This window comes from Ambystoma mexicanum, chromosome 12 (assembly GCF_040938575.1).
Source record: "Ambystoma mexicanum isolate Mex_15411 chromosome 12, UKY_AmexF1_1, whole genome shotgun sequence".
In the NCBI taxonomy this organism is placed as follows: Eukaryota; Metazoa; Chordata; class Amphibia; order Caudata; family Ambystomatidae; genus Ambystoma; species Ambystoma mexicanum.
Window position 1 is genome coordinate 461,075,334 of NC_090936.1, and position 20,443 is coordinate 461,095,776.

At 48.6% G+C, this 20,443-nt stretch overlaps 1 protein-coding gene across 1 annotated transcript in view; it reads left to right on the top strand.

Moving 5' to 3' along the window:
• Positions 1 to 20,443, top strand: part of LRP6 (LDL receptor related protein 6) — a 1,542,295-nt gene that overhangs the window by 1,008,338 nt on the left and 513,514 nt on the right. Inside the window, exon 13 of the mRNA XM_069628714.1 lies at positions 12,430 to 12,629. Within this exon, the coding sequence (XP_069484815.1) occupies positions 12,430 to 12,629 (200 nt within the window). The remainder of the gene's footprint in view (positions 1 to 12,429; positions 12,630 to 20,443) is intronic.

A 20,443-nucleotide genomic window follows, 5' to 3' on the forward strand; every position in this document is an offset into this window, starting at 1 on the left:
CACCCAATAATTTTACCCTTGTTATTTGTTCATTTGTTCTAATCCCAAAGGAACCACAACCTCAGGTTGGTTATGCTGGTCCATGTTAGCCCCACTGGTAGTATGATTTCCATCCACAGGCATAACGTTTGTCATAGCAGTCAGTCTGTCATATCCACTACTTCTCCCACAAGCAATCACACAGACAGAGAACCCTCCCTAGAAATAGGGAGAATTGCTGTAGGTTGCGAACCAGTAGATACGTAAGCATGTATCATACTAACAACCTTCCCAAATGCAGTAAGCTTGGTCTGTTTGGTCTGTGGGCAATCTAATAAGTTTTCCACCCTGGCCTCCAGGTTTGATCCAACCGATGTACTCCAACAATCATTGGTCAATTCCCAGGATTTACCTGTCCCATCTTGGGGCGGTGCCTGGCTTTTTCGATATTTCCCCAGAGTTCAAGCCATCTCCCCCTCGTGTTTTATTACATGGGCTTATTATGTCGACTTGTTCCTCTTGGTCATGGATTTGCCGAAGAGCCTTAAGGTTTGAATTACTCCCCTTGATTTTGGCCGCAGGCATGTTTTTTTAATTTTTTAGCAAATTTAGACTTCCACTTCTTAGATGGTTCGATTGTTTCATGATTGGATTTAGATGCCCCTAGACAATGATTCTGCATCTTGATGTATATCATCTTTTTCGATTTTGTTCCAGAACCTGAACCATGGCTGTGGGACTGTCAGGTACATAAATTACCTCTCTCCCTTGTATGCAATCCCGGTGGGTCTTGCATGGGGTCGCGGGTTCACCTCTCATAACCCCAGTAATAGAAGAGGACTTGCGCTCCCCAGATACTGGAAATTATAGTATTGTTGTTAGCTTCGCATCAACTAAAAGCCCCCTGCTGTGTATGAAATTGTCAATTTCTGTGTTACCCTTGACAAGATCCTCTAGAAATGTCATACGACACATCAATTCCCTCCCTCACCCCCTCCCACCCCAATTCTCCAGAGTGTCTCCAAGGGCCTTCAAAGCCAAATTCAAACTAACATGCAAGTTAAACAATAGGGGAGATCGGCTCACAGACACAAATTCATTAGGGGTTGTTCCCCCTCAGCCCAACTATGTGCAGCTGGACTAAAACACCCCCTCCCCAACATCCAAATCAGAAGTTTGAGTAAAATCAACACGGACACCAATGTCGGACATACATGGAGATTCTTTAGGTTTACTCAACGGTACCCTCAATGTTGACTGGTTAGATTCTTTGTTTATATTCAAAGCGGCCCAATTATCACTGGGCCTAATAGCTCAGTTAAGGTCAGCATGAGCATCATATGTATTGCCCCCCCACAGACATGCTTTTCTTTTCCCTCATGGAATTAAATTCATTTGTGCTGTAAGGCATTTCGAGATCTATAATTTCTTGAAACAAATCCTTAGTAGCATCAGCAGCTTGTTGGAATGTATCCTCAAAGCAATTGACAGCCTCATACTGTTCCGGGGAGGTCTCCTTTTGGGTTTCCTGCCCCTTATTCTCAGAGCAGGGTATTTGAAGCTAGAACAGCCATGTTCGAGTAAATTGAGAAAACTATGTCCGAACCTAGGTTCCCCACAGTGTCCTACAAAAACACTAGAAGGGCCAAAATCAGAAACCTACTTTGATGGCCCTGGTTTAGTAAGATGACTACCCATACTACCACCATTGAATGAGTTCATAAGGCCCATTGAGCTTCCAGCTCTCAACTTTCCACTTACATTTCCAGCTTGTAGTGACGTTGTGGCATGATATCTAACCACCCTTCTTGGAACAGGTACACATTCTTGCAGACATTTAGCATCAGTCAGCTCGTGTGCCCCTATAGAAAAAGGGGAGTTTCCAAATATTGCTCCCTCTACATTATCTGGGTGGGAAATATCTAGATGCTTCACGCCCTTGTCACTGTCGGGTATCGCATCATTTCCCAAGGCTACTTTAGCCAAGACGTCTGTCACGTTTGTTAACCTTAGTTCGTTTTCTGCCATAAAGTTCTCCATACACTGTTTTTTGTCCCTAGACAAATGTTGTATTCCTTATGGTGGTTTTTCCATCCTTCTTTGCTGTTCACAATGGATGGCTTTATTAATGTATCTTTTTAACAAGGAAATCACACTCATTCGTTACCCTAAGCCCATTTCCAGTCATAGAATTCTCCATGCACTGTATTTGGTCCATAGACAGGGTTTCTATTCCTCGTGGTACTTCTGAAACATCTTTACTGGTCATGATAGTTAGCTTAGTTGATGTAGAACAAGGCTCTTTAGTGCAACTTTCTTCACTGGAGCCAAAGCCACTTCTCAGAACAGCCATGAATCAATGACCGCCTTCTCACAAAAGACCAGATGATGCTGCGTCCTAAAAGAGGTCTCTAAAGCTATCGCAAGAAAACTCTATCAGCAGTAGACAGGAGAATATATTAAATATGCCACAACAAGGTAGCTATTAAACCTCAAAAGACAAAAACAGAGAGGCTCGAAGGCCCGCAGTCACCGCCCTTAGACAGTAATATCAATTCAAAATGATCCAAAGAAAAATAAACGATAATCCACTTCACTAAAAAGTCACTATAGAAAGTTCGCACTAAATCAACAATGGTGAGATTCCAAGGCACAAGGCCCACAGTCAACTCCCGTAAACAAAATGCAGAGGTTCCGTAGTAGTTTTCGTTTGCAAAGTCATACGTTAGACGTCGATCAGAAAAGTCTGTCGGAGCAAGATGAGAATTAACTTGAGCCTTTCCTTTGTGAATGGCGGAATATATATTTTTATTTGTTGCCATTTTGTGCTAAGGTCTCAAGGGCTCAAAGGCACTGCAGACAGCTTCGAGACCGGGTCAAATGCTGTAAACAAACAAGACCCCCTAAACGAACTTCACTGTTCATCCGACAAGGCAGAAGTAGTTATTTTAAGTACGTGGCTTCCTCTTGCATGCGTCGGATAAAGAATAGGGCAAGAGATAGCTGTGGGACGCTCTTAATCGCTTAAACACAGGCACAGGGGAGACCACAATCTGCAAAGGCAACATATTACTAGCAGATGAATGCAAATGAATACGACGCCCACGCGATCCAGTGCCACAATACAAAAAAGTTAGCTCAAGCCACTCGGCACCTGAACGTGCAGACTGTTCTCCCAACTCTCCACAACTCCATGTATCTGGCCTGTATCCAACTGTCCAAACTCTCCCTCGCAGAGACTAGTGTATTGGAGGCCCCCATAACGGAAGAAGAAATTAAGAATGAGGTGGTGAGAAAACCACTGGGAAAGACCCCAGGTGAGGATAGGTTCTTTGCAGGGTTTTAGAAGTAATTTCTCTCCGCCTTATGATATGCTGAACACTGGGCAGGCCCCAAAGTTCTTCGGAAGGGCGATCATCACAGTGATGCATAAGGAGGCTAGGGATCCCAGAGTGTGTGCAGCCAATCGCCCAAGCTCCCTCCTTAACATAGACGCCAAAATATACACCCTGGTTCTAGCGACTAGAATAGAAGGGTACATGCTTGGGCTGATCCACCCAGATCAAGTGGGCTTCATTAAGGGTCAACAGGGAGCGGACACAATGAGGAAAACCTTACACCTGATTCATGCAGCCCAAGGGATAGTTGGGGACCCATCCCTCCTGTCAGTGGACGCCGAGAAGGCATTTTATAGGGTAGAGTGGGTATTTCTCGATACAGTGCTCGTGAAGTTTGGAATAGAGGCAATGCTTTTCCGATGGATAATGGCAGTCTATGCATACCCAATAGCTTGTCATGGTTAATGGTGGGTACTCGTGCTTTTTCAAACCGAAGAGGGGAACTAGGCAGTGTTCACCCCTCTCCCCGACATTGTTCGCACTATCGATAGAACCTCTCGCCCAGAACATCAGAGTGGACCCAGGTATGGTGGGATTCTTAGTAGGGGGGTGGAATACAAAGTTGCACTGTATGCAGACGACATGTTTCTACACATAAGGGATCCCCTGAACTCCATACCTGCAGTGATTCAAATTGATCGAGCAATACGGCTCTATGGCGGGGCGGGACTAAAAATCAATAGATCCAATCATTTTTTTTCTTTTCCCCTAGACAGGAAAAGGGACGGGAAAATAGGGAGGTTCACATCACTAGGGGTACAGGTCAGCCTGGACACAATAAAATACCTGGGCATAAATGGCACAAAGGATATTGGGAACTTAGTTGAGGCGAACCCTCAACCCCCCTCCCCCTGAGACCAAAATAAAGGCAGACTTGTTAAAATGGCAAAAGCTAATGATATCCTGACTGGGCCACCTCAATACTCTGAAAATGGTGGTCCTCCCGAGGATCCTTTGTGTTTCAAATGCTCCCCATCCAGATCCTGGACTCATTCTACCAAGAGATAAACGGCTCCCTCCTGAGGTTTCTGTGGCAGGGGACAAAGGCGAGGATTCCTAGTGCTGTAGTGGTACTACCCAAGGAGAAAGGGGCAGTGGGCCTTCCAGACGTGAAGCTCTACTACAAAGCTGCTCAACTCAGAATTCTAATAGCCCACCTTCGGTCCAAGAGGGACCAACAGTGGATTGCTTTGGACAACCTACAGTGGCACCCTGCCAGTGGGGGAATGGTTATGGGTACCGAGAAGTAGGCTCCCATGCAGGATCCGTGAGCACCCTATTGTGGGGAGTATATGGGGCATCTGGCGACGAGAGGTGGAAATGAAGGGCATGATAACATGGTCCTCACCCATAGGGCATCTCTGGGTACTGGGAGTAAGGGATGCAATACCGAACCCTGAAAGATTCCAGAAATGGTTCGAGGCAGGGCTTGAAAGGATTGGGCAGCTCTGGAGGGAGGGTAATCTTATCACCATAACCGAGCTAGACGAAGCGCTGTGCATAGGCAAACTTTTGTTATTATTGTACCTACATCTAAAAGGGGTCCTCACCGGAATCACTTTCAAGGAAAAGCTACAGAGTGACCTCAAACCCTTCAAAGCATTCCTAGATAAGAGGACCTAAGCGAGGGGGCTGATTTCAGCGATGTTTGGGGCCCTTGTTGGGTCGGGTAGTGGGTTCCACTGAGAAATTGAGGTGTCGATGGGAACACGATGTTGGAGGTAATATTGATGCAGACCTCTGGGATAGACTCTGCAGGGGAGTATCTTGGACATCAATCTCCTGTCAATACAGACTCCACTAAGCTACTCCACAGGTTGGATTACGACACGGTCAGACTCGAAAATATCCCAAAACTCAAGTCCTGCATTTTAGAGGTTGTGAAGAGAGAGCGGACTACTGGCAAATGTGGTGGGGGTGCCCGAGGGTGCAAATCTTCTGGGACGAGGCCCTGGGGTGGATCAAAGACCTAGACGGCATAGCCCGAATCAAATCGCCCATGTTGGTTTTGTTTGGTGAGGTGGAGGATTGAGACTACAGTAGACTCCCGGAAATGGCTGCTGTGTTACTATTGGCCGCAAGGGCGTGTATAGCTACTAAATGGGAAAGTGTACTACCTCCTAGCAAAACAGAATGGACCACTGTTGCTAAAAATGTATTTACTATGGAAAGAATCACAGCAGGACTCCATGGAGTGGCAAGCCCCCTGGAGATGGAATGGGATTAATTAATTTCAAAATATATGGACCTGGATCCACACTGCAAGGGTCTAAACTGGTGGCACGTGTGAGGGGGATCCTGAAGCGATGGAGCTGGGCGAACAAGTGAACAGGGAGCTCATGTCAACTGAACTTGAAAGTGGGGCACACTATATAGGGAGCCAGTAGCCATTGTGCTTAACTATTAAAGTATCTAATTGTCAAAAGGTCTTAAGGTGTGTTCTGAGAAGGGGGAAAGTTGTAACCAGGGCGTTATGGGGGAAAAGTAACTTGAAAATGTTTTTTTCCCAGTTGAGCTCGGGGGGGGGGGGCTATTGTCCGATACTCAGCCCACTGAAAACTGTTGTATGTGATTTAAATCTTCAATACAAATTTGTAAAAAAAAAAATAAGAGCTTTCATGTAAGGTGGCTTTTCTAATACTCATACGTTCCGTCCCATTTCCTCCATCCTTGTGGGCATCCCCCAACATGGGGACGGTACCCGAACCTTTGGCAGCAACAAAATTAGCCTCCCCTTTAAATTTAGTATAGCGCGTGGCCTCAGGCGTGGGAATGCCCTACCGAGTCCCCACCCTCCCACGCCTCACCTCAGTCGCTTTTTCTATTCTTATTTCGCTTTCCTTTTCGGTGCCTCACCTACCCAGCACATGTTGGCCGCAGGAGGATTCATGAGGTGTGCCTCTTGTTACCGCTTGTTCTCGGCCTTGGACCCCCATGCACTCTGTCTTGAGTTTATGAGGCCCGACAAACGCTGGGACTCATGTGCGGCCTGCAGCGCGCTAGAGTCTCCAGGACCTATCATCAAGACAAGGTAGACCTCTGCTCAGCACGGCTCCACAGCGCAGAGACTCCTTCCCGGGGGTTCCCACGGATCAGGTTTCCTCGCATTCAGGGTCTGGCATGCCCAAGGCCTCTAAGGCTACCGGCTCCCAAGCCGAGGGGACCGGGAGCTCATCCAGGCGGTCTGGGGACAGACCCGAGGCCTTCCAGGCTACTGGTTCCCAAGCTGAGGGACCCCATCAGGTTGTCCTCGGATGGAAGATCAGGTTCCTCTTCTTCTACCCCTGGGGGGTAAGGGATTAAGTGCCATCTCCAAGAGTCGTTACCTTGACTAGATCCAGCACGGCTGCCGGCACAGGTCCCAAGGGCTCCCAGCCTACCGGAGCTTGTTCTGAGGCAGTCATCCAGGGCGTTTCTACTATCGGCCATCCGGCTGAGGGCTCTGGGCCTACCAAAGGGCTTTGAGGTTGACGCCTCTGCTTCAGGCTCAAGACCCAAGCTGTATCCTCTCGTGTTTGAGGCCTCTCTTGACGCACAGCCTTCACTCCCTCCTTCCTAGGGTGTGGTGCAAAGCTTAAAAATGGCAGAGCGGCACGTGGTGGAGCCTGCCAGGCAGGCGGCCATCGATTGGGCTTTGCAGGACTATTTCTGCACCCTTCCTTTTGGAAGCAGCAGAAGATACTACGGTGCAGGGTTTTGGTCCCTGCAGGGGTACATTTACCCATCACAACCCTACACGCATCAGGCGCATCAGTGCTTTGACCAGGATTGGAGGCTCATCGCCTCGTAGGGCAGTGCTCCTAGGGACCCAACAGCTAGTGAGGGTAGCTTCTTCAAACGCTTCCCCTCAGATCAAGGGGCTCCTGAAGGGCATTGTGAAGGTTATCCCCCATGTGACGCCCCCTCCCCTGGGGACTTTTCCCATTCCTATGGCTCTCTTGGTGCTGGTCCCTCTTCCGGTTCAGGCCCTACCGGTCGTGCTGACCCCTCCTCCTCCTGTACCACTGCCCCCCCCCCCATCAGCCGTTGGACTTGTCTGCTGCTCCCGACCTGGGGCCCCCACTAGCACCTATTAATGTTAAAAGATATTTGTACCAGTGCACTATCACCACCGGAGTGGTCCCCTGGTGCTCCGGCGGCTCTGAAAAAAGGGAAGAGGGGGGTGAGTTAGTGGGAATAAGCTGGAAAAGTGAGAGAGAGCAGTTGATGTGCTGTTGGCAGCCTCAGCCCGCTGGGTCCGTTAGCTGGGCTTGGGGTGTTTTACGGTCGGTAGTCGTGTGCTGTTGTGCAAGTCTGTGTGGTTTGTTTTGTAGTTGCTGTGTAGTGAAGTTTGTGCGGATTGTTGTGTTTTAGGCTTGTGGTTGTGTTTGGTTAGAGTTTGAGAGGTGTATGCAGAGGGGTGAAATTGTTAGTGGATTGGTTAATTGGCATTGCTGTATTTGCAACTATGTCTAAGTGTAATGCTTGCTATCATAAACTATTCCATCTGAGTGTGGCACTTGCTAATCTCAAATATCCTATCAAGATGTGAGGCAGGCTAGTGATTACGATTCCATCTTAGTGTGGCACTTGTTAACATTCACTTTCATATAAGTGTGGTGCATGCTAATGTTCACATTTCTATCTAGATTCGATGCAGGCTAAAGTTCAGAATTCCATCTAAGTGTGGCACATGCTACCCAGGGCCCGTATTCCCCTCGGCCTGTGAAAAAGGGGGCTAAGGGGATGAGAAATCATGACGCCCAGGACGAGGAGTCCTCGGCATCATTAAAGCATTTCATGACTGCCTTCAGGGCATGGTGGAGTTCTTGGGGGGGGGGGGGGGGGGTTGGGGGCTTCCCTCTTCCTGAGAAAGCCCTGCAGAAGACGGATATGCTTGCAGAGGTCTTGGCGAAATGCACCATGACCCTATCCGGCATTCCCCTCCAGAAGGATGTGCTGCAGGTGATGTGGAAAGTCTGGGAGAAGCCCAGTGCCAACGCTCAGATGAACAAGAAGTTGCACAGTAGGTTTAGGCTCACGGGCGGGGAGCCAATCCTCCTAGTCTCCCACAAGCAGCCCCATTCCTCTGTGGTGGCCGCCTTATATTCTAAACCATAAACTTCGTCGTCTTCCTCCACAGGAGCCACCTCCCAGTTGCCTCTCCAAGGATATCAATGTCCTCGAGGAGTCCTTGGGAAAGAGCTGTTACTCCATCTCAGTACTGCATCTGCGGCAGGCCAATGCAGACACCCTCTTGACTGCGGCTAACCAGAAGCTGTGGCGGGAGATCTGGAAATTTCTGCCCGACCTTCCCTCAAACAGACCAGCCCTGAAGTAGGCTTGTTTGACAGATGCCCGGTCCATTGCGCAGGACCTCATGGAGTCTTGGTTCTCCCACATCGACACATCCAGCAGAGAGCTGTGTCTTGGGGTCGAGATGAGGACGATGGCCTAGATGCACTCCACCAAGTTTTGCTTTGTTCCAGCACACCTGGAAGAGTCTTTTCAGCAACCCATGCATCCTATCCGTAGTCTCCATGGGCTTTAGCATTCCTCTGACGCTTCCTCTGCCTCTATCTACCATCCTCTCCTCCTCTACGTCAGATCGCCTCCTCAGCTTTTTTACGTCGGGTCCTTTCACTCTTGAAGATTAAGGCGATAGAACCGGTTCCTCTGTAAACGGGGGCTTCAGTTACTATTACAGGATTTTTGTGGTACCCAAAAACAACCAGGGTAGTCCTGGATCTGTAATTTCGAAATCTGTAATTTACCGCTGGAGCACTTCAAGCTGAATACTCATGTGCACATAGCCGAGTCTCTGTGTGCAGGGGACTGGATTTGTTCCCTGGAACCTCAAGGATGCATACCTGCATGCACCCATATATCAAGAGCATCAGACGTTTCTGCAGTTCACGATTATGTGGTACCACTTTCAGAACAAAGTGCTGCCCTCCGGCTTGAACTCGGCCCCTCGTGTCTGCACAAAGTTGATGAATGCAGTGGCAGGCCTTCTCCGCTTGGAGGGACATCATCTATACCATTATCTGGATGACTGGTTTGTGAGGTCGTGGTCACAGGGGAGGTGCACTCCTGCCAGAGATTGGCGGATACCCTTCATCAGCTGGGGTTTTCCCTCAACCGGAGGAAGTCGCAGCTATGCCCGTCTCAGGAACTGGTCTTCCTAGGGGTGCGTTGGAACACTACCGTTCAGTGTGTGTTCACCCACGGCCGAGAGGTTTATGTCCCTGTGCGAAACGGTGGGGCACTTTCTGGGCAACTCGACAACCTCAGCATGGTGGTTCCAGCATATTTTGGGCCTGATGGCCTCCTGCATGTTGACTGGCAGTCAACTGGGATCAGGAGACAGGGTCTCAGTCAGACAATCTCAATACCACCACTCCTTTTGCCCGTCCTTCGTTGGTGGCTGATGGACAGCAATGTTTCAGTGGGAGCCCCCTTTACCGGAGCCTCCCCCGGTTGTAACAATGTACTCCTCTCTTTAGGGCTCAGGGGCTTCTCTAGAGGGCTATACGATTCATAGAGCATGGTCCAGGGCGGAAGTCCTCCTACATATCAATCTGCTGGAGTTCAGGGCAGTGGGACTGCCCCTCAAGGCATGTTTGCCCCTAATCAGGGACGAGCCTGCTCTGATCAGGATGGACAATTCTACTACACTGTTTTACTTGAACAAGCAGGGTGGCACCCGCACACCCCCCCCGACTTCCCTCTCCACTGCATTGAGGTGATTTTGATCTGGGAATGGGGCCTCGCAGAGTATTTGGATTTCTGCAGTCCATCTGTTGGGGGACAGCAATGCAGAGCGGATCAGCTGAGTCACTTGGGTTTCAACACCTACAAGTGGGAGTTTGACAACTCTTTGTTGCCCCTGTTCCAGCGCAGACCTGGACTTGTTCGCCTTTCCTTTGAATGCCAAGTGCCCCCAGTTTGCCTCATGGGCAAGCCAGGGTTGGGGGGGGTCACTGGGAGATGCCTTCCAGATCTGCTGGCACGACCGCAGGTGTTACTGGCTCCAAGCCACCCCTTTGCTCCAGCAGATCCTCTGCAAGTTCCGAGCTTCTGTGGGCTGCAGCCTCATCTCATCCTGGTTGCCCCCACCCCCTGGCCTTCGAGACCCTGGTTTTTGGATCTGCTGCAGTTCTGCTCCCAGGTTCCCGTCCATCCGATCCCCAGCAGGGGCTTCCTGACGCGGCAGGGCAGAGCAGTGAAGCATCCGGACCCAGCCAAACTAGCACTGGCAGCCTGGCTCCTGATCAGATGAGGCTTTAGCATGCTCAATTTTCAGATATAATCTGGGACATCATTCAGCAAGCCAGGAGGCCCTCAAATCGGTCCCAGTATAAAAGTAAATGGACTAGGTTCTGCCATTGAGCTTGCGACAAGGGTCTGGACCCGGTCACCTGTCCTCATGATGACGTTCTGGATTTTTCAGCGCACCTGGCTCATTCCAGAGTTCCAGATGGTCTCCAGCATGGGGTCTGGCATGGATTCACATGCTCATGAATATTCCCTGTCAGGCCGGGAATCCTTGGTAAAAGAAAAAATGTTTCACTTTAGTTTATGAACTGTCTTTCTCCTATAAACCAATCATTGAACTCTGGGTCATACTGCCCCTAGCCAATAACTGCCCTCTCCCTTAGCCCCTCCTCTGGCAGCCATTTTCAGATTTTTACTGCACGTTCAAGTGTTGGGAGTCCTTGTGTTGAGCTCTTTGAGCTTTCTGACACTGAAGACGGTTTTATTGGTATTAGTGAGCTGCAGCGTTGTCTTCGTGCAAGCCCTTCACCAAGTTTCACAATGACAAGGTCATCTTGCGCACTCACCCTAACTTCTTGCCAAAGGTGGTCTCTCCGTTCCATCTGAATCAAGAGATCTGCCTGCCGGTGTTCTTCCCGAACCCACAGTCGGAGGCAGAGAATGCCCTAGATTCCCTGGACCTCAAGGGTCCTCTAGTTTTATCTCTATGACAAAATCCATCAGGAAGTCCGAGGCACTGTTTATTTTTGTGGGGCTTCTCCCCCAGCTCTCAGGCGTCCAAAGCTTCGATCGCCAGTTCGATGGCCTAAGCCATTTCAGAGGCCTACACGGCCATGTGCATACCTGTTTCTGAGAGGATTCATGCCAATGCGGTCAGAGCTAAGGCCACAGCCTTCGCGTGTCAGAGACATGCTTCTTGGGGATGCAATCAGCCAGGCAGCCACTTGGGCCACTCCATCGGTCTTCTGTAAACACTATTTTTTGGACCCCAGCTCCAGGCACGATGCAGAGTTTCGTCGGGCTGTTCTGAAGAACCTTTTTGTTTCATCCTAGATATGAGGCAGGTTGTCACATCTCCACCTTATATTCTTGTTTGGTGGAATCACCCACAAGGATGCAGGAAAGAGGACGGGCCATATGAGTAATTTAGTTACTGTAGTGACTAGAGTACTCGTAGTTAATAGTCCCCTTTCCTCCATACGTCCCTCCCACCTTCCCTTGCTAGTATGCCAATGGCTTATAGGTACTACGACTAGCCAGTTATACAAGCATCTGATGTGTTCAAAGGGCACTGAGGTGAGGCGGTGGAGGGCGGAGCCTCAACGGGGTGTTCCACGCCCCAGCACACTATACTAAATTTAAAGGGAAGCTTATTTTTTCACTGCCAAAGGTTTCCGATACCGTCCTCATGTTGGGGGACGCTCACAAGGATGGAGGAAAGTGGACTATGGAGTATGAGTGCTCTGGTCACTACAGTGAGTAACTTTAATTTCTCCAATATTTTAAACTTGCCTATAGTAGTTTGAACTAGTGTCAAATACCCTTAGCTGAAATCCTCCACTGGCAATATTTGAGGAGGTTGAAAAAGAGATTCCTTACTCCGCTTTGAAACATTCAAAAGATTACTTATTATACTACTGTTATGTAGTTGTCTTCATCTTCATGCTTCTCTAATTTGCCCAGTTCTGGTTTCCAAAAGTTGCCAACAAAGGTTTTCTATCAGTGCTGCTAGGCCTTCTACTAGAACTACCTGATGCTAATAATCCATGTTTCTCGTTTCATTCTTTATTTTTAGCTCCGACAACCTTTCTGCTGTTCAGCCAGAAGAATGCAATCAACCGAATGGTAATTGATGAGCAGCAGAGTCCAGATATCATCCTTCCTATTCATAGCCTCCGCAATGTTCGAGCCATTGATTATGATCCACTTGATAAGCAGCTATACTGGATTGACTCTCGACAGAACATCCGCAGGGCTCAGGAGGATGGTAGTCAGGTACGTAGGAGTTCTCTTGTGTTGCTAAATAACACAAAGGCAGCCTAGTTCGGAGTTAAGTTTTCGATTGATGGGTTCCTGCTTTGTCACTCATGCCCTTTGTGCGCATGTTTTCGCACTGAAACAAGATGCTGATTGATTAGTGCACAATATTTCATATGAAAAATATTATTGGGTCGAACATCCGCATAACCAATCAGGCTGGGGACGGGGGGAAAAGTATTTCAATAATATTTCAATACATGTTGATCCAATAGAATGATTGTGATACAAGCACTGAATAATAAGTAATCAGTCTTTTAGAGTCGGTATCTTAACTATGGATTAAGAGAACTATTTGGTGCATAAGGGGCAAAGGTTATTAGACTGCAAATTACGATAGTTGGCGTGCATGGACAAAGTACCTTTCTTAAGACCTCTTTTATGAAAATGACTTGCTGATCTCACAAACAATAGGATTACTCATGTAAATCCAGTAAACTAGCAACCCAGTGGGGTGTAGGTATTGTGAAGAATAAACTAGTAGGCGGTGAAAAGATAGCAGACTAAATATTTGAGAGAAGGGCTGCCAACAATGGAGTGAGTGATCATTTGAAAAGATCACTTGTGAATCAGAGCAACATCTGAGCAAATTGTTTAGTGGGATGTGTCCAGGGTAAGAGTGGGGTCGGGCCTGAACAGGACTTAACCTCAAGTTCACCTGATTCACCTAGTTTAAAGGGTGTCAGGGCAGCCATGACAGAACCCTCATGAAGGGAACAGGTGGTAAAGCGTACAGCATTAAGATAGATTTTCATTTTTGGGACTTCTGTGTGCCCTTTTTAAGGACTCATTACATTTGTTCTTTTTCCCCTTCTTAGTTTTTATTTTTTATCTCTGACATATTTTTGAGGCTACCTCCTGCCACTACCTTTGTTAATATATGCTTCCATTATAGCCCATTAGGCTCCTGGGACAGTGGTGCATTCTTAGCTCTTTGGTTTGACCCAAGGGTGATTCTGTCACTCAACATTGGTTTTAGGGTACAGGCTGGTGATAGCTGTAATTTTTTTTTTATTATTTTTTTTAAATGGTATAGTTTAATTTTTAAACTTAATTTATTGCAATTTCTAAAAGAATTTCCAGTTTGTGTGTTTCTAGTATTTGGTGTCTTTGTCTAGCTCTATGTATTTCCTGAAGAAATTGGCATATCGTGAAAATCAGTTTGTTTGATTTGCCGTTGAGCATCAGTTTCCATCTTTCTTCTGCATCCATGTTCTGTTCACAGATCTTAAAAATAGCTGCGATTTAGTTTGGGCTTCACCAGGTGTGTTAGCCAAGTTGTTACATTGGTAGCCCATTGCACCTTTTTGTAGCTTTTGAGGTTTCATTATAGTTTTTTATTTTTCTCCTACCTGACATTTTATTTGAGAGGATTGGCTATGTTCAGGGAAACCATGTGGCAGTCCTAAAATGGCAGTTGTGCTTCCATGGGCTCTTTGTGGAACCAACTATGCAACCTCTGTGGTGGTTTGAACTGGATAGTTCAGTCCCTGGCCTTGAAATTCCCATTTCACATCCTGTGGGGACAACATGGGGGTAATTGGCAGTTGTAGGGGCCAACCAGATTTGCCTGCTACCTCGCCCCTTTTTAGCCCCTTTGTATGATTGATGGGCTGGTTTAGGCCCACCCCCCTGTGAGTATGCGTATTTCGAAGGGATTGTGTCCTCCGACGTATTCCTTATCTTTGATAATACGTTTCCAGCTTGCTGGCCTCGGAAATATTTTCTGTAGAGGGCGCTGCGCGTCGACGTCTGCCGAGTCGATGTCCCTCGACGGCCACCGTATCGGCGCCGACGTCACCATGCCCATAAATAGCCACGCGCTGCGTCCGTTGCTCAGTTCCATTTTTCTGCGCTTCATGGGGCCTCGGAACGTCGTTGCTCAGTTCAGTCAGGATAACCCTATATCTATTCGAATAAATACCAACTCGTTCTCAATGGCATCTTCATCGGAACCGACGACGCCGCGATCCGGCTTCAAGAAATGTCAAGACTGCGGTAAAAAAAATGTCGATAACGGATCCACACAGGATCTGCTTGTGGTGCTTGGGAGCCGAGCACCATTGTTCGGCGTGTGAGGACTGCATGTCCATGACGGCGAAAGCCTTGAAGGAGCGCAAGGGGAAACTCGAGAGAAGTAAGTCAGTCAAAACCTCCTCGAAGGTTTCTTTGGCTGAGTCGAGGCATTCGTCTCCTCGCCGTCAAACATTCCCATTCTAGATCTCCAAGTAGCTCCCACCATTCGTCGAGATCAAGAAACTGAAAAAAGAGACGTCGAAGATCCCCTTCTTCGTCTTCTGTTTTCCCAGAAAGGGTCTCCTGTCCCACAAAACACAGCTCTCAGACTGACTGGGAGGAATTCAAATGTTAAGCGTCTTCGAGAAAGCGGCCTCGACCCCCTCGAAGACAGCTGAGGGTGATACCCCGGGTGAAAAACCCAAAAAATGAAAACGCTGCGAGTCGCTGCACCCAGCGAAACATTCTACCCGAGAGCGCCACGAGCCATCGGGTAAGAAGGCACCATCCTCGCCGTCGTCGAAGATTCTTTCGCATGGATCGGCGCCATCGACGCCGTTGTCGAAGGGTTCTTCGACGCATCGGTCGATCGAATCGACGCCATCGTCGACGCCGACATCGACGCCGATGAAAGAGAAGACCAAGGCTACTTCAAAGCCAACAGTGATTCCGAGGGCCTCTGGCACGACGCCGAGACCGTTGTCGATGTCCTCGAGTAGGATCCCGATCCTCTCAAGTTCTTAGAGACCTCTTCCAGTTTTCTCGACGCCTTTTGAAGCCTGTCACATCGGCGTCGACAACATCGTTTTCTCGCCCAATAATTACGAGTTTGGCTCCTTCTGCCTTAGAGATGGGTTTTACACCGTTTCAGAGGTCAGAGTACCCTGGACTATGTTCAATTTATGAAGAGGGGGAAGATTCTGACCAGGAAACATTTGGGTTAGAGAGGACCACACTGCCTATTTCAGAGGATTTCACCTTTGAGGAAAGAAGGTTGAAGGACCTACAGGAGTCACTACATGAGGCAAGTGGGCTGGACACTTCCCCAGAAGTGGAATTCGTTAAGCCAGACCCAGGGGAACATGCCGAAACACCCTATAGAACCCTTGTGGCAAGAATTATTGAATTTATGGGTTGGTCTGTGCCTTTGCCTGTTTTTCAACAGGATGACCTGACAGACATATTAGACAAAGGTCCACAGGAGGACCCTGTGGTCCCCTTCCATGCAGCCTTACAAAGGAAAATTACATCTAATTGGGAAACTCCTGAAGTTATCCCTGCGGTCAATAAAAGATTGTCAGCCAAGTATAGGGTAGCGGCTGCTGACCCTGAATACTTATCAAACACCCGACTCCAGAGAGCCTTGTGGTCCAAGCGGCAACTTCATCTAGCAGTAGGACCGCTTACCCTACTGTCCCACAGGATAGAGATGACAAGAGGTACGATTCTATGGCGAAGAAAGTCTTCTCTGCTTGTAGTATGGCGTTGAAGTCCATCAACGCCACCTGTACGCTCGCCAGGTTCAGTCACACACTGTGGGAGTGTGCTTCATCAGCGGCTGACTGCATACCCGAAGGAGAGGAAAAGGAAGCCTTCCTTAACATTATTAAAGATGGCAAAGATGCCATGTGCGAATCACTTCAAACCTGCATCGATTCCGCTGATAGTATCAGCAGGGCCATGGCGGCAAGTACAACAATCCGCAGGCATGCGTGGTTGCGAAAGTCTGGCTTTGCTCCAGATGTACAGGCCAGACTTTTGAATATGCCCTTTGACGGCTCTTCATTATTCGGAAAAAAGGCTGAGGACAGTCTGGAAAAGTTGCAGACTTCTAAAGCGGCAGCAAAATCTTTAGGAGCTGCTAACCGCTAAACTCCTTTTCGCCCCTCAAGAACGTCTGGGAGAGGAAAGTCCTTTTGCTATTATTCCGCATTCGGGAAAGGCAGAGGACAGCCAGCTCAAAGAGGCCAAAGGAGATCCACCCGAGGTGGACGGGTCAAAGGTACTAAGGCTGCAGCAACAGCAGGTGCTTCTTTACCCTCGGCATCTGCATCAGCCACTCCCAAACCACTCTGAGGTCTTTCCACACAAAACACCTGTAGGGGGCAGGTTAACTCACCATCTGACGGAATGGCAGGCTATAACGTCAGATACTTGGGCATTGGAGACAGTTGCCCAGGGTTACTGCCTACCCTTTCTACACATCCCTCAGAGTCATCCACCGGGGAACAGCTCTCTAAAAATTCCAGATCCACTCCTCTTGCAGGAAATTATAGACCTGCTAGAGAAAGGTGCCATAGAACCAGTACCTGTAGCGGACAGGAACAAGGGCTGGTACTCCCCCCTACTTTCTCATAGCAAAGAAGGACGGAGGACTGAGACCCATCCTGGATTTACGAGAATTGAACAAGTTCCTCAGGAAGGGCAAGTTCAAGATGGTAACTCTCTCTCAGATCCTTCAGGCCCTCCAGCTCCAGGACTGGCTGGTATCTCTGGACCTTCAGGATGCTTATTTCTATGTGCCAATCCATCTCAAACACAGGTAATACCTGAGGTTCGTAATTGGCGACTCTCATTATCAATTTCGAGTTCTGCCATTTGGGCTGACCTCCGCCCCGAGGGTCTTCACCAAGCTGATGTCGGTAGTGGCGGCGAGTCTAAGGAGGGAAGGGATCCACGTCTACCCCTACCTGGACAATTGGCTGATCAGGGCTGTATCTTCGAAACAAGCCCAGGCCCAGCTAGATTGTCTGCCACTTCCTTCACAAACTGGGCTTCTCCCTCAATTTAAAGAAGTCACAGATACCACCATCACAGAGACTCCAGTTCATTGGAGCAGTCCTGGACACTTCCCTGGGAAAAGCCTCGCCACCAGAGGTGAGGGCTCAAGATATTCTACAGATGGTCACCAAGTTTCGAAATGCCCAACGTCTCCCAGCCTTCGACTTTTTGAGGTTGCTAGGCCTCATGGCATCCTGCATCTTCCTTGTGCCAGAGGCTCGCCTGAGAATGAGATCTCTTCATTGGGCACTGAGAATTCAGTGGTCGCAATTCTCAGGGAGAATGACAGATCTCCTCCGGATTCCGGACAAAGTAGCCCGCGACCTTCAATGGTGGGCCTATCCAGAGAACATCTTGAAAGGAGAACTGTTTTGGCAACCATGGCCCGAGATGACAGTAGTCAGACGCCTCACTAACTGGGTGGGGAGCCCACGCCAACGACTTGACCATCAGCGGTCGTTGGTCTCCATCGGAGTCCAGACTACACATCAACCAATTGGAGCTGAGAGCGATCAGACTAGCGCTGAAAGCTTTCCTGCCATCAGTACAGGGGAGAAATGTCCTGATAATGACGGACAACACGGTGGCCATGCACTACCTCAACAAAAGAGGAGGCGTAGGATCACTGCCACTGTGCAGAGAGGCAATGCAGCTCTGGTTTTGGGCAATTCGGGAAGGAATCTCTCTATCGGCAGTCCACCTAGCCGGAGAGAAGAACTTGACAGCGGACGCTCTGAGCAGGCAGAGCACAGTCTCCCACAAGTGGGAGCTAGCTCAGGAAGTCCTTCCTTCAAGAGATCTTTGCCCTTTGGGGAACCCCTCAGGTGGATCTGTTCGCCACAAGCACCAACAGGAAGTGCGATCTGTTCTGTTCAAGGGAATTTCCCCCGAGAGGAGCTCTAGGAGACGCGTTCGTAGTGGACTGGGAGTTTCCACTCCTTTACGCGCTCCCACGAGTCCCTGTTATTTCTCAAATGATCAGGAGGTTGAGAAGATTCCGGAAAACCATGATCCTAATTGCCCCGGACTGGGCCAGGAGAACGTGGTACCCGGACCTTCTAGATATGTCCATCTGCCCTCCAATCTGTCTTCCACTCAAAGAGAATCTTCTCTCGCAGAAGTGATGTCGGGTTCTCCATCCAGACACCAGAACCCTCAACCTTCACGCTTGGCTTCTGAAAGGGTGAGGTACAAGGATTGGGATCTCCCTGATGACGTCATGGAGGTGTTGCTTTCGGCCAGAAGGCCAGCAACAAAGTCTTTATACCGCTGCCGTTGGAACAAATTTTGCAGCTGGTGTAGGGAAGAGAATATCGATCCTTTTTCATGTGGTACATCAACGGTGTTATGGTTTCTACTCTACTTGGCAAAATCAGGCCTTCAAGTTGGCACTGTAAAAGGCTATCTCGCAGCGCTTTCTATCTTCAAGCGCACTGCGGAGGAACCATCGTATTTCAAACTTCCTCCAGTGATACAGTTTCTCAAGGGATTAACTAATGTTTATCCTCCAAAACCATTCCAGGTTCCCTTATGGGACTTAAATTTAGTCTTAAACTTCCTAATGGGCACTCCATTCGAACCACTTCACTCTTGTTCGCTGAGATTTCTCACACTTAAAACTGTCCTATTGGTAGCACTAACATCTGCTAGGAGGGTGAGCGAGCTACAAGCGCTCTCCTGTAAACCCCCACATACAATTTTCCACAAGGACAAAGTTGTCCTACATTTGAAGCTTAATTTCCTCCCAAAGGTGGTTTCTGAATTTCATATTACTCAGAAAATTACCTTACCTTCGTTCTACCCTCCTCCCCCTCTGGGGAAAGAGGAAGAAAGGCTACATAGGCTGGACCCTAGGCGAGCTCTCAGCTTTTACATCAGCAGAATGGCTAGGATCAGGTATGCAGACCAACTGTTTGTAGGATACTCGGGTCACAAGTTGGGACTACCCATAACAAAACAAACCATCTCCAGGTGGATTATTTTGGCCATTCTGGAATGTTACAAACTGGCAGGGAAAGAGCCACCCCAAAATCTTAGGGCTCATTCAATCAGGGGTATCGCAGCCTCTTCGGCTCTCCAAAGAGGGGTACCGGTCCGAGACATATGTGCGGCTGCCACATGGTCGTCCGCACATACATTCACAACATTTTACAACCTGGATTCCTCCACTAGTCAAGAGACCAGATTTGGCAAGGCCGTATTACATTCGGTCCATCCCTAAAGGGATACATAACATTCTCACTCCACCTCCAATTACATGCCACTGCTATGGGAGTCTATCAAAGATAAGGAATACGTCGGAGGACACAATCCCTTCGAAGAACAAGTTACTTCTTACCTTGTAACGTTCTTTCGAAGGGATGTTCCTCCGACGTATTCGTTATCGCCCCTCCCATCCATCCCCGCAGTAATACTTCCCTTCTGGTTGCAGCTTATGCTCCTTCAAGGTCAATAACCAATTCAGGCATGACTTTTCTTATGCTACAAAACGGAACTGAGCAACGGACGCAGCACATGGCTATTTATGGGCATGGTGACGTCGGCGCCAAAACGGTGGCTGTCGAGGGACATCGACTCGGCGGACGTCGACGCGCAGGGCCCTCTACAGAAAAAATTTCCGAGGCCAGCAAGCTGGAAGCGTATTATCAAAGATAAGGAATACGTCGGAGGAACATCCCGTCGAAAGAACGTTACAAGGTAAGAAGTAACTTGTTCATCTAGGGGAGAACTTTAACCTAGACTCGGTTCTGAATGATTTTCTTGGACGGCAGGTAGATTATTTACTTGCTGGAGTATTCCCTCCCTTTTACAAGGCATTGCTGCATGCTAAGGACCAGAACTGGACTTACTGGTTGGATCCGGTGCTGGCTGATGTGCGCTTTTGATTTTTAGCTGTTTGACTTCTTTCATGGGCCTCCCCTGTCCCCTTGGTGGTCTCTCTTGTTGGTTGGTCCAGACATTCCATGGTGATAGTG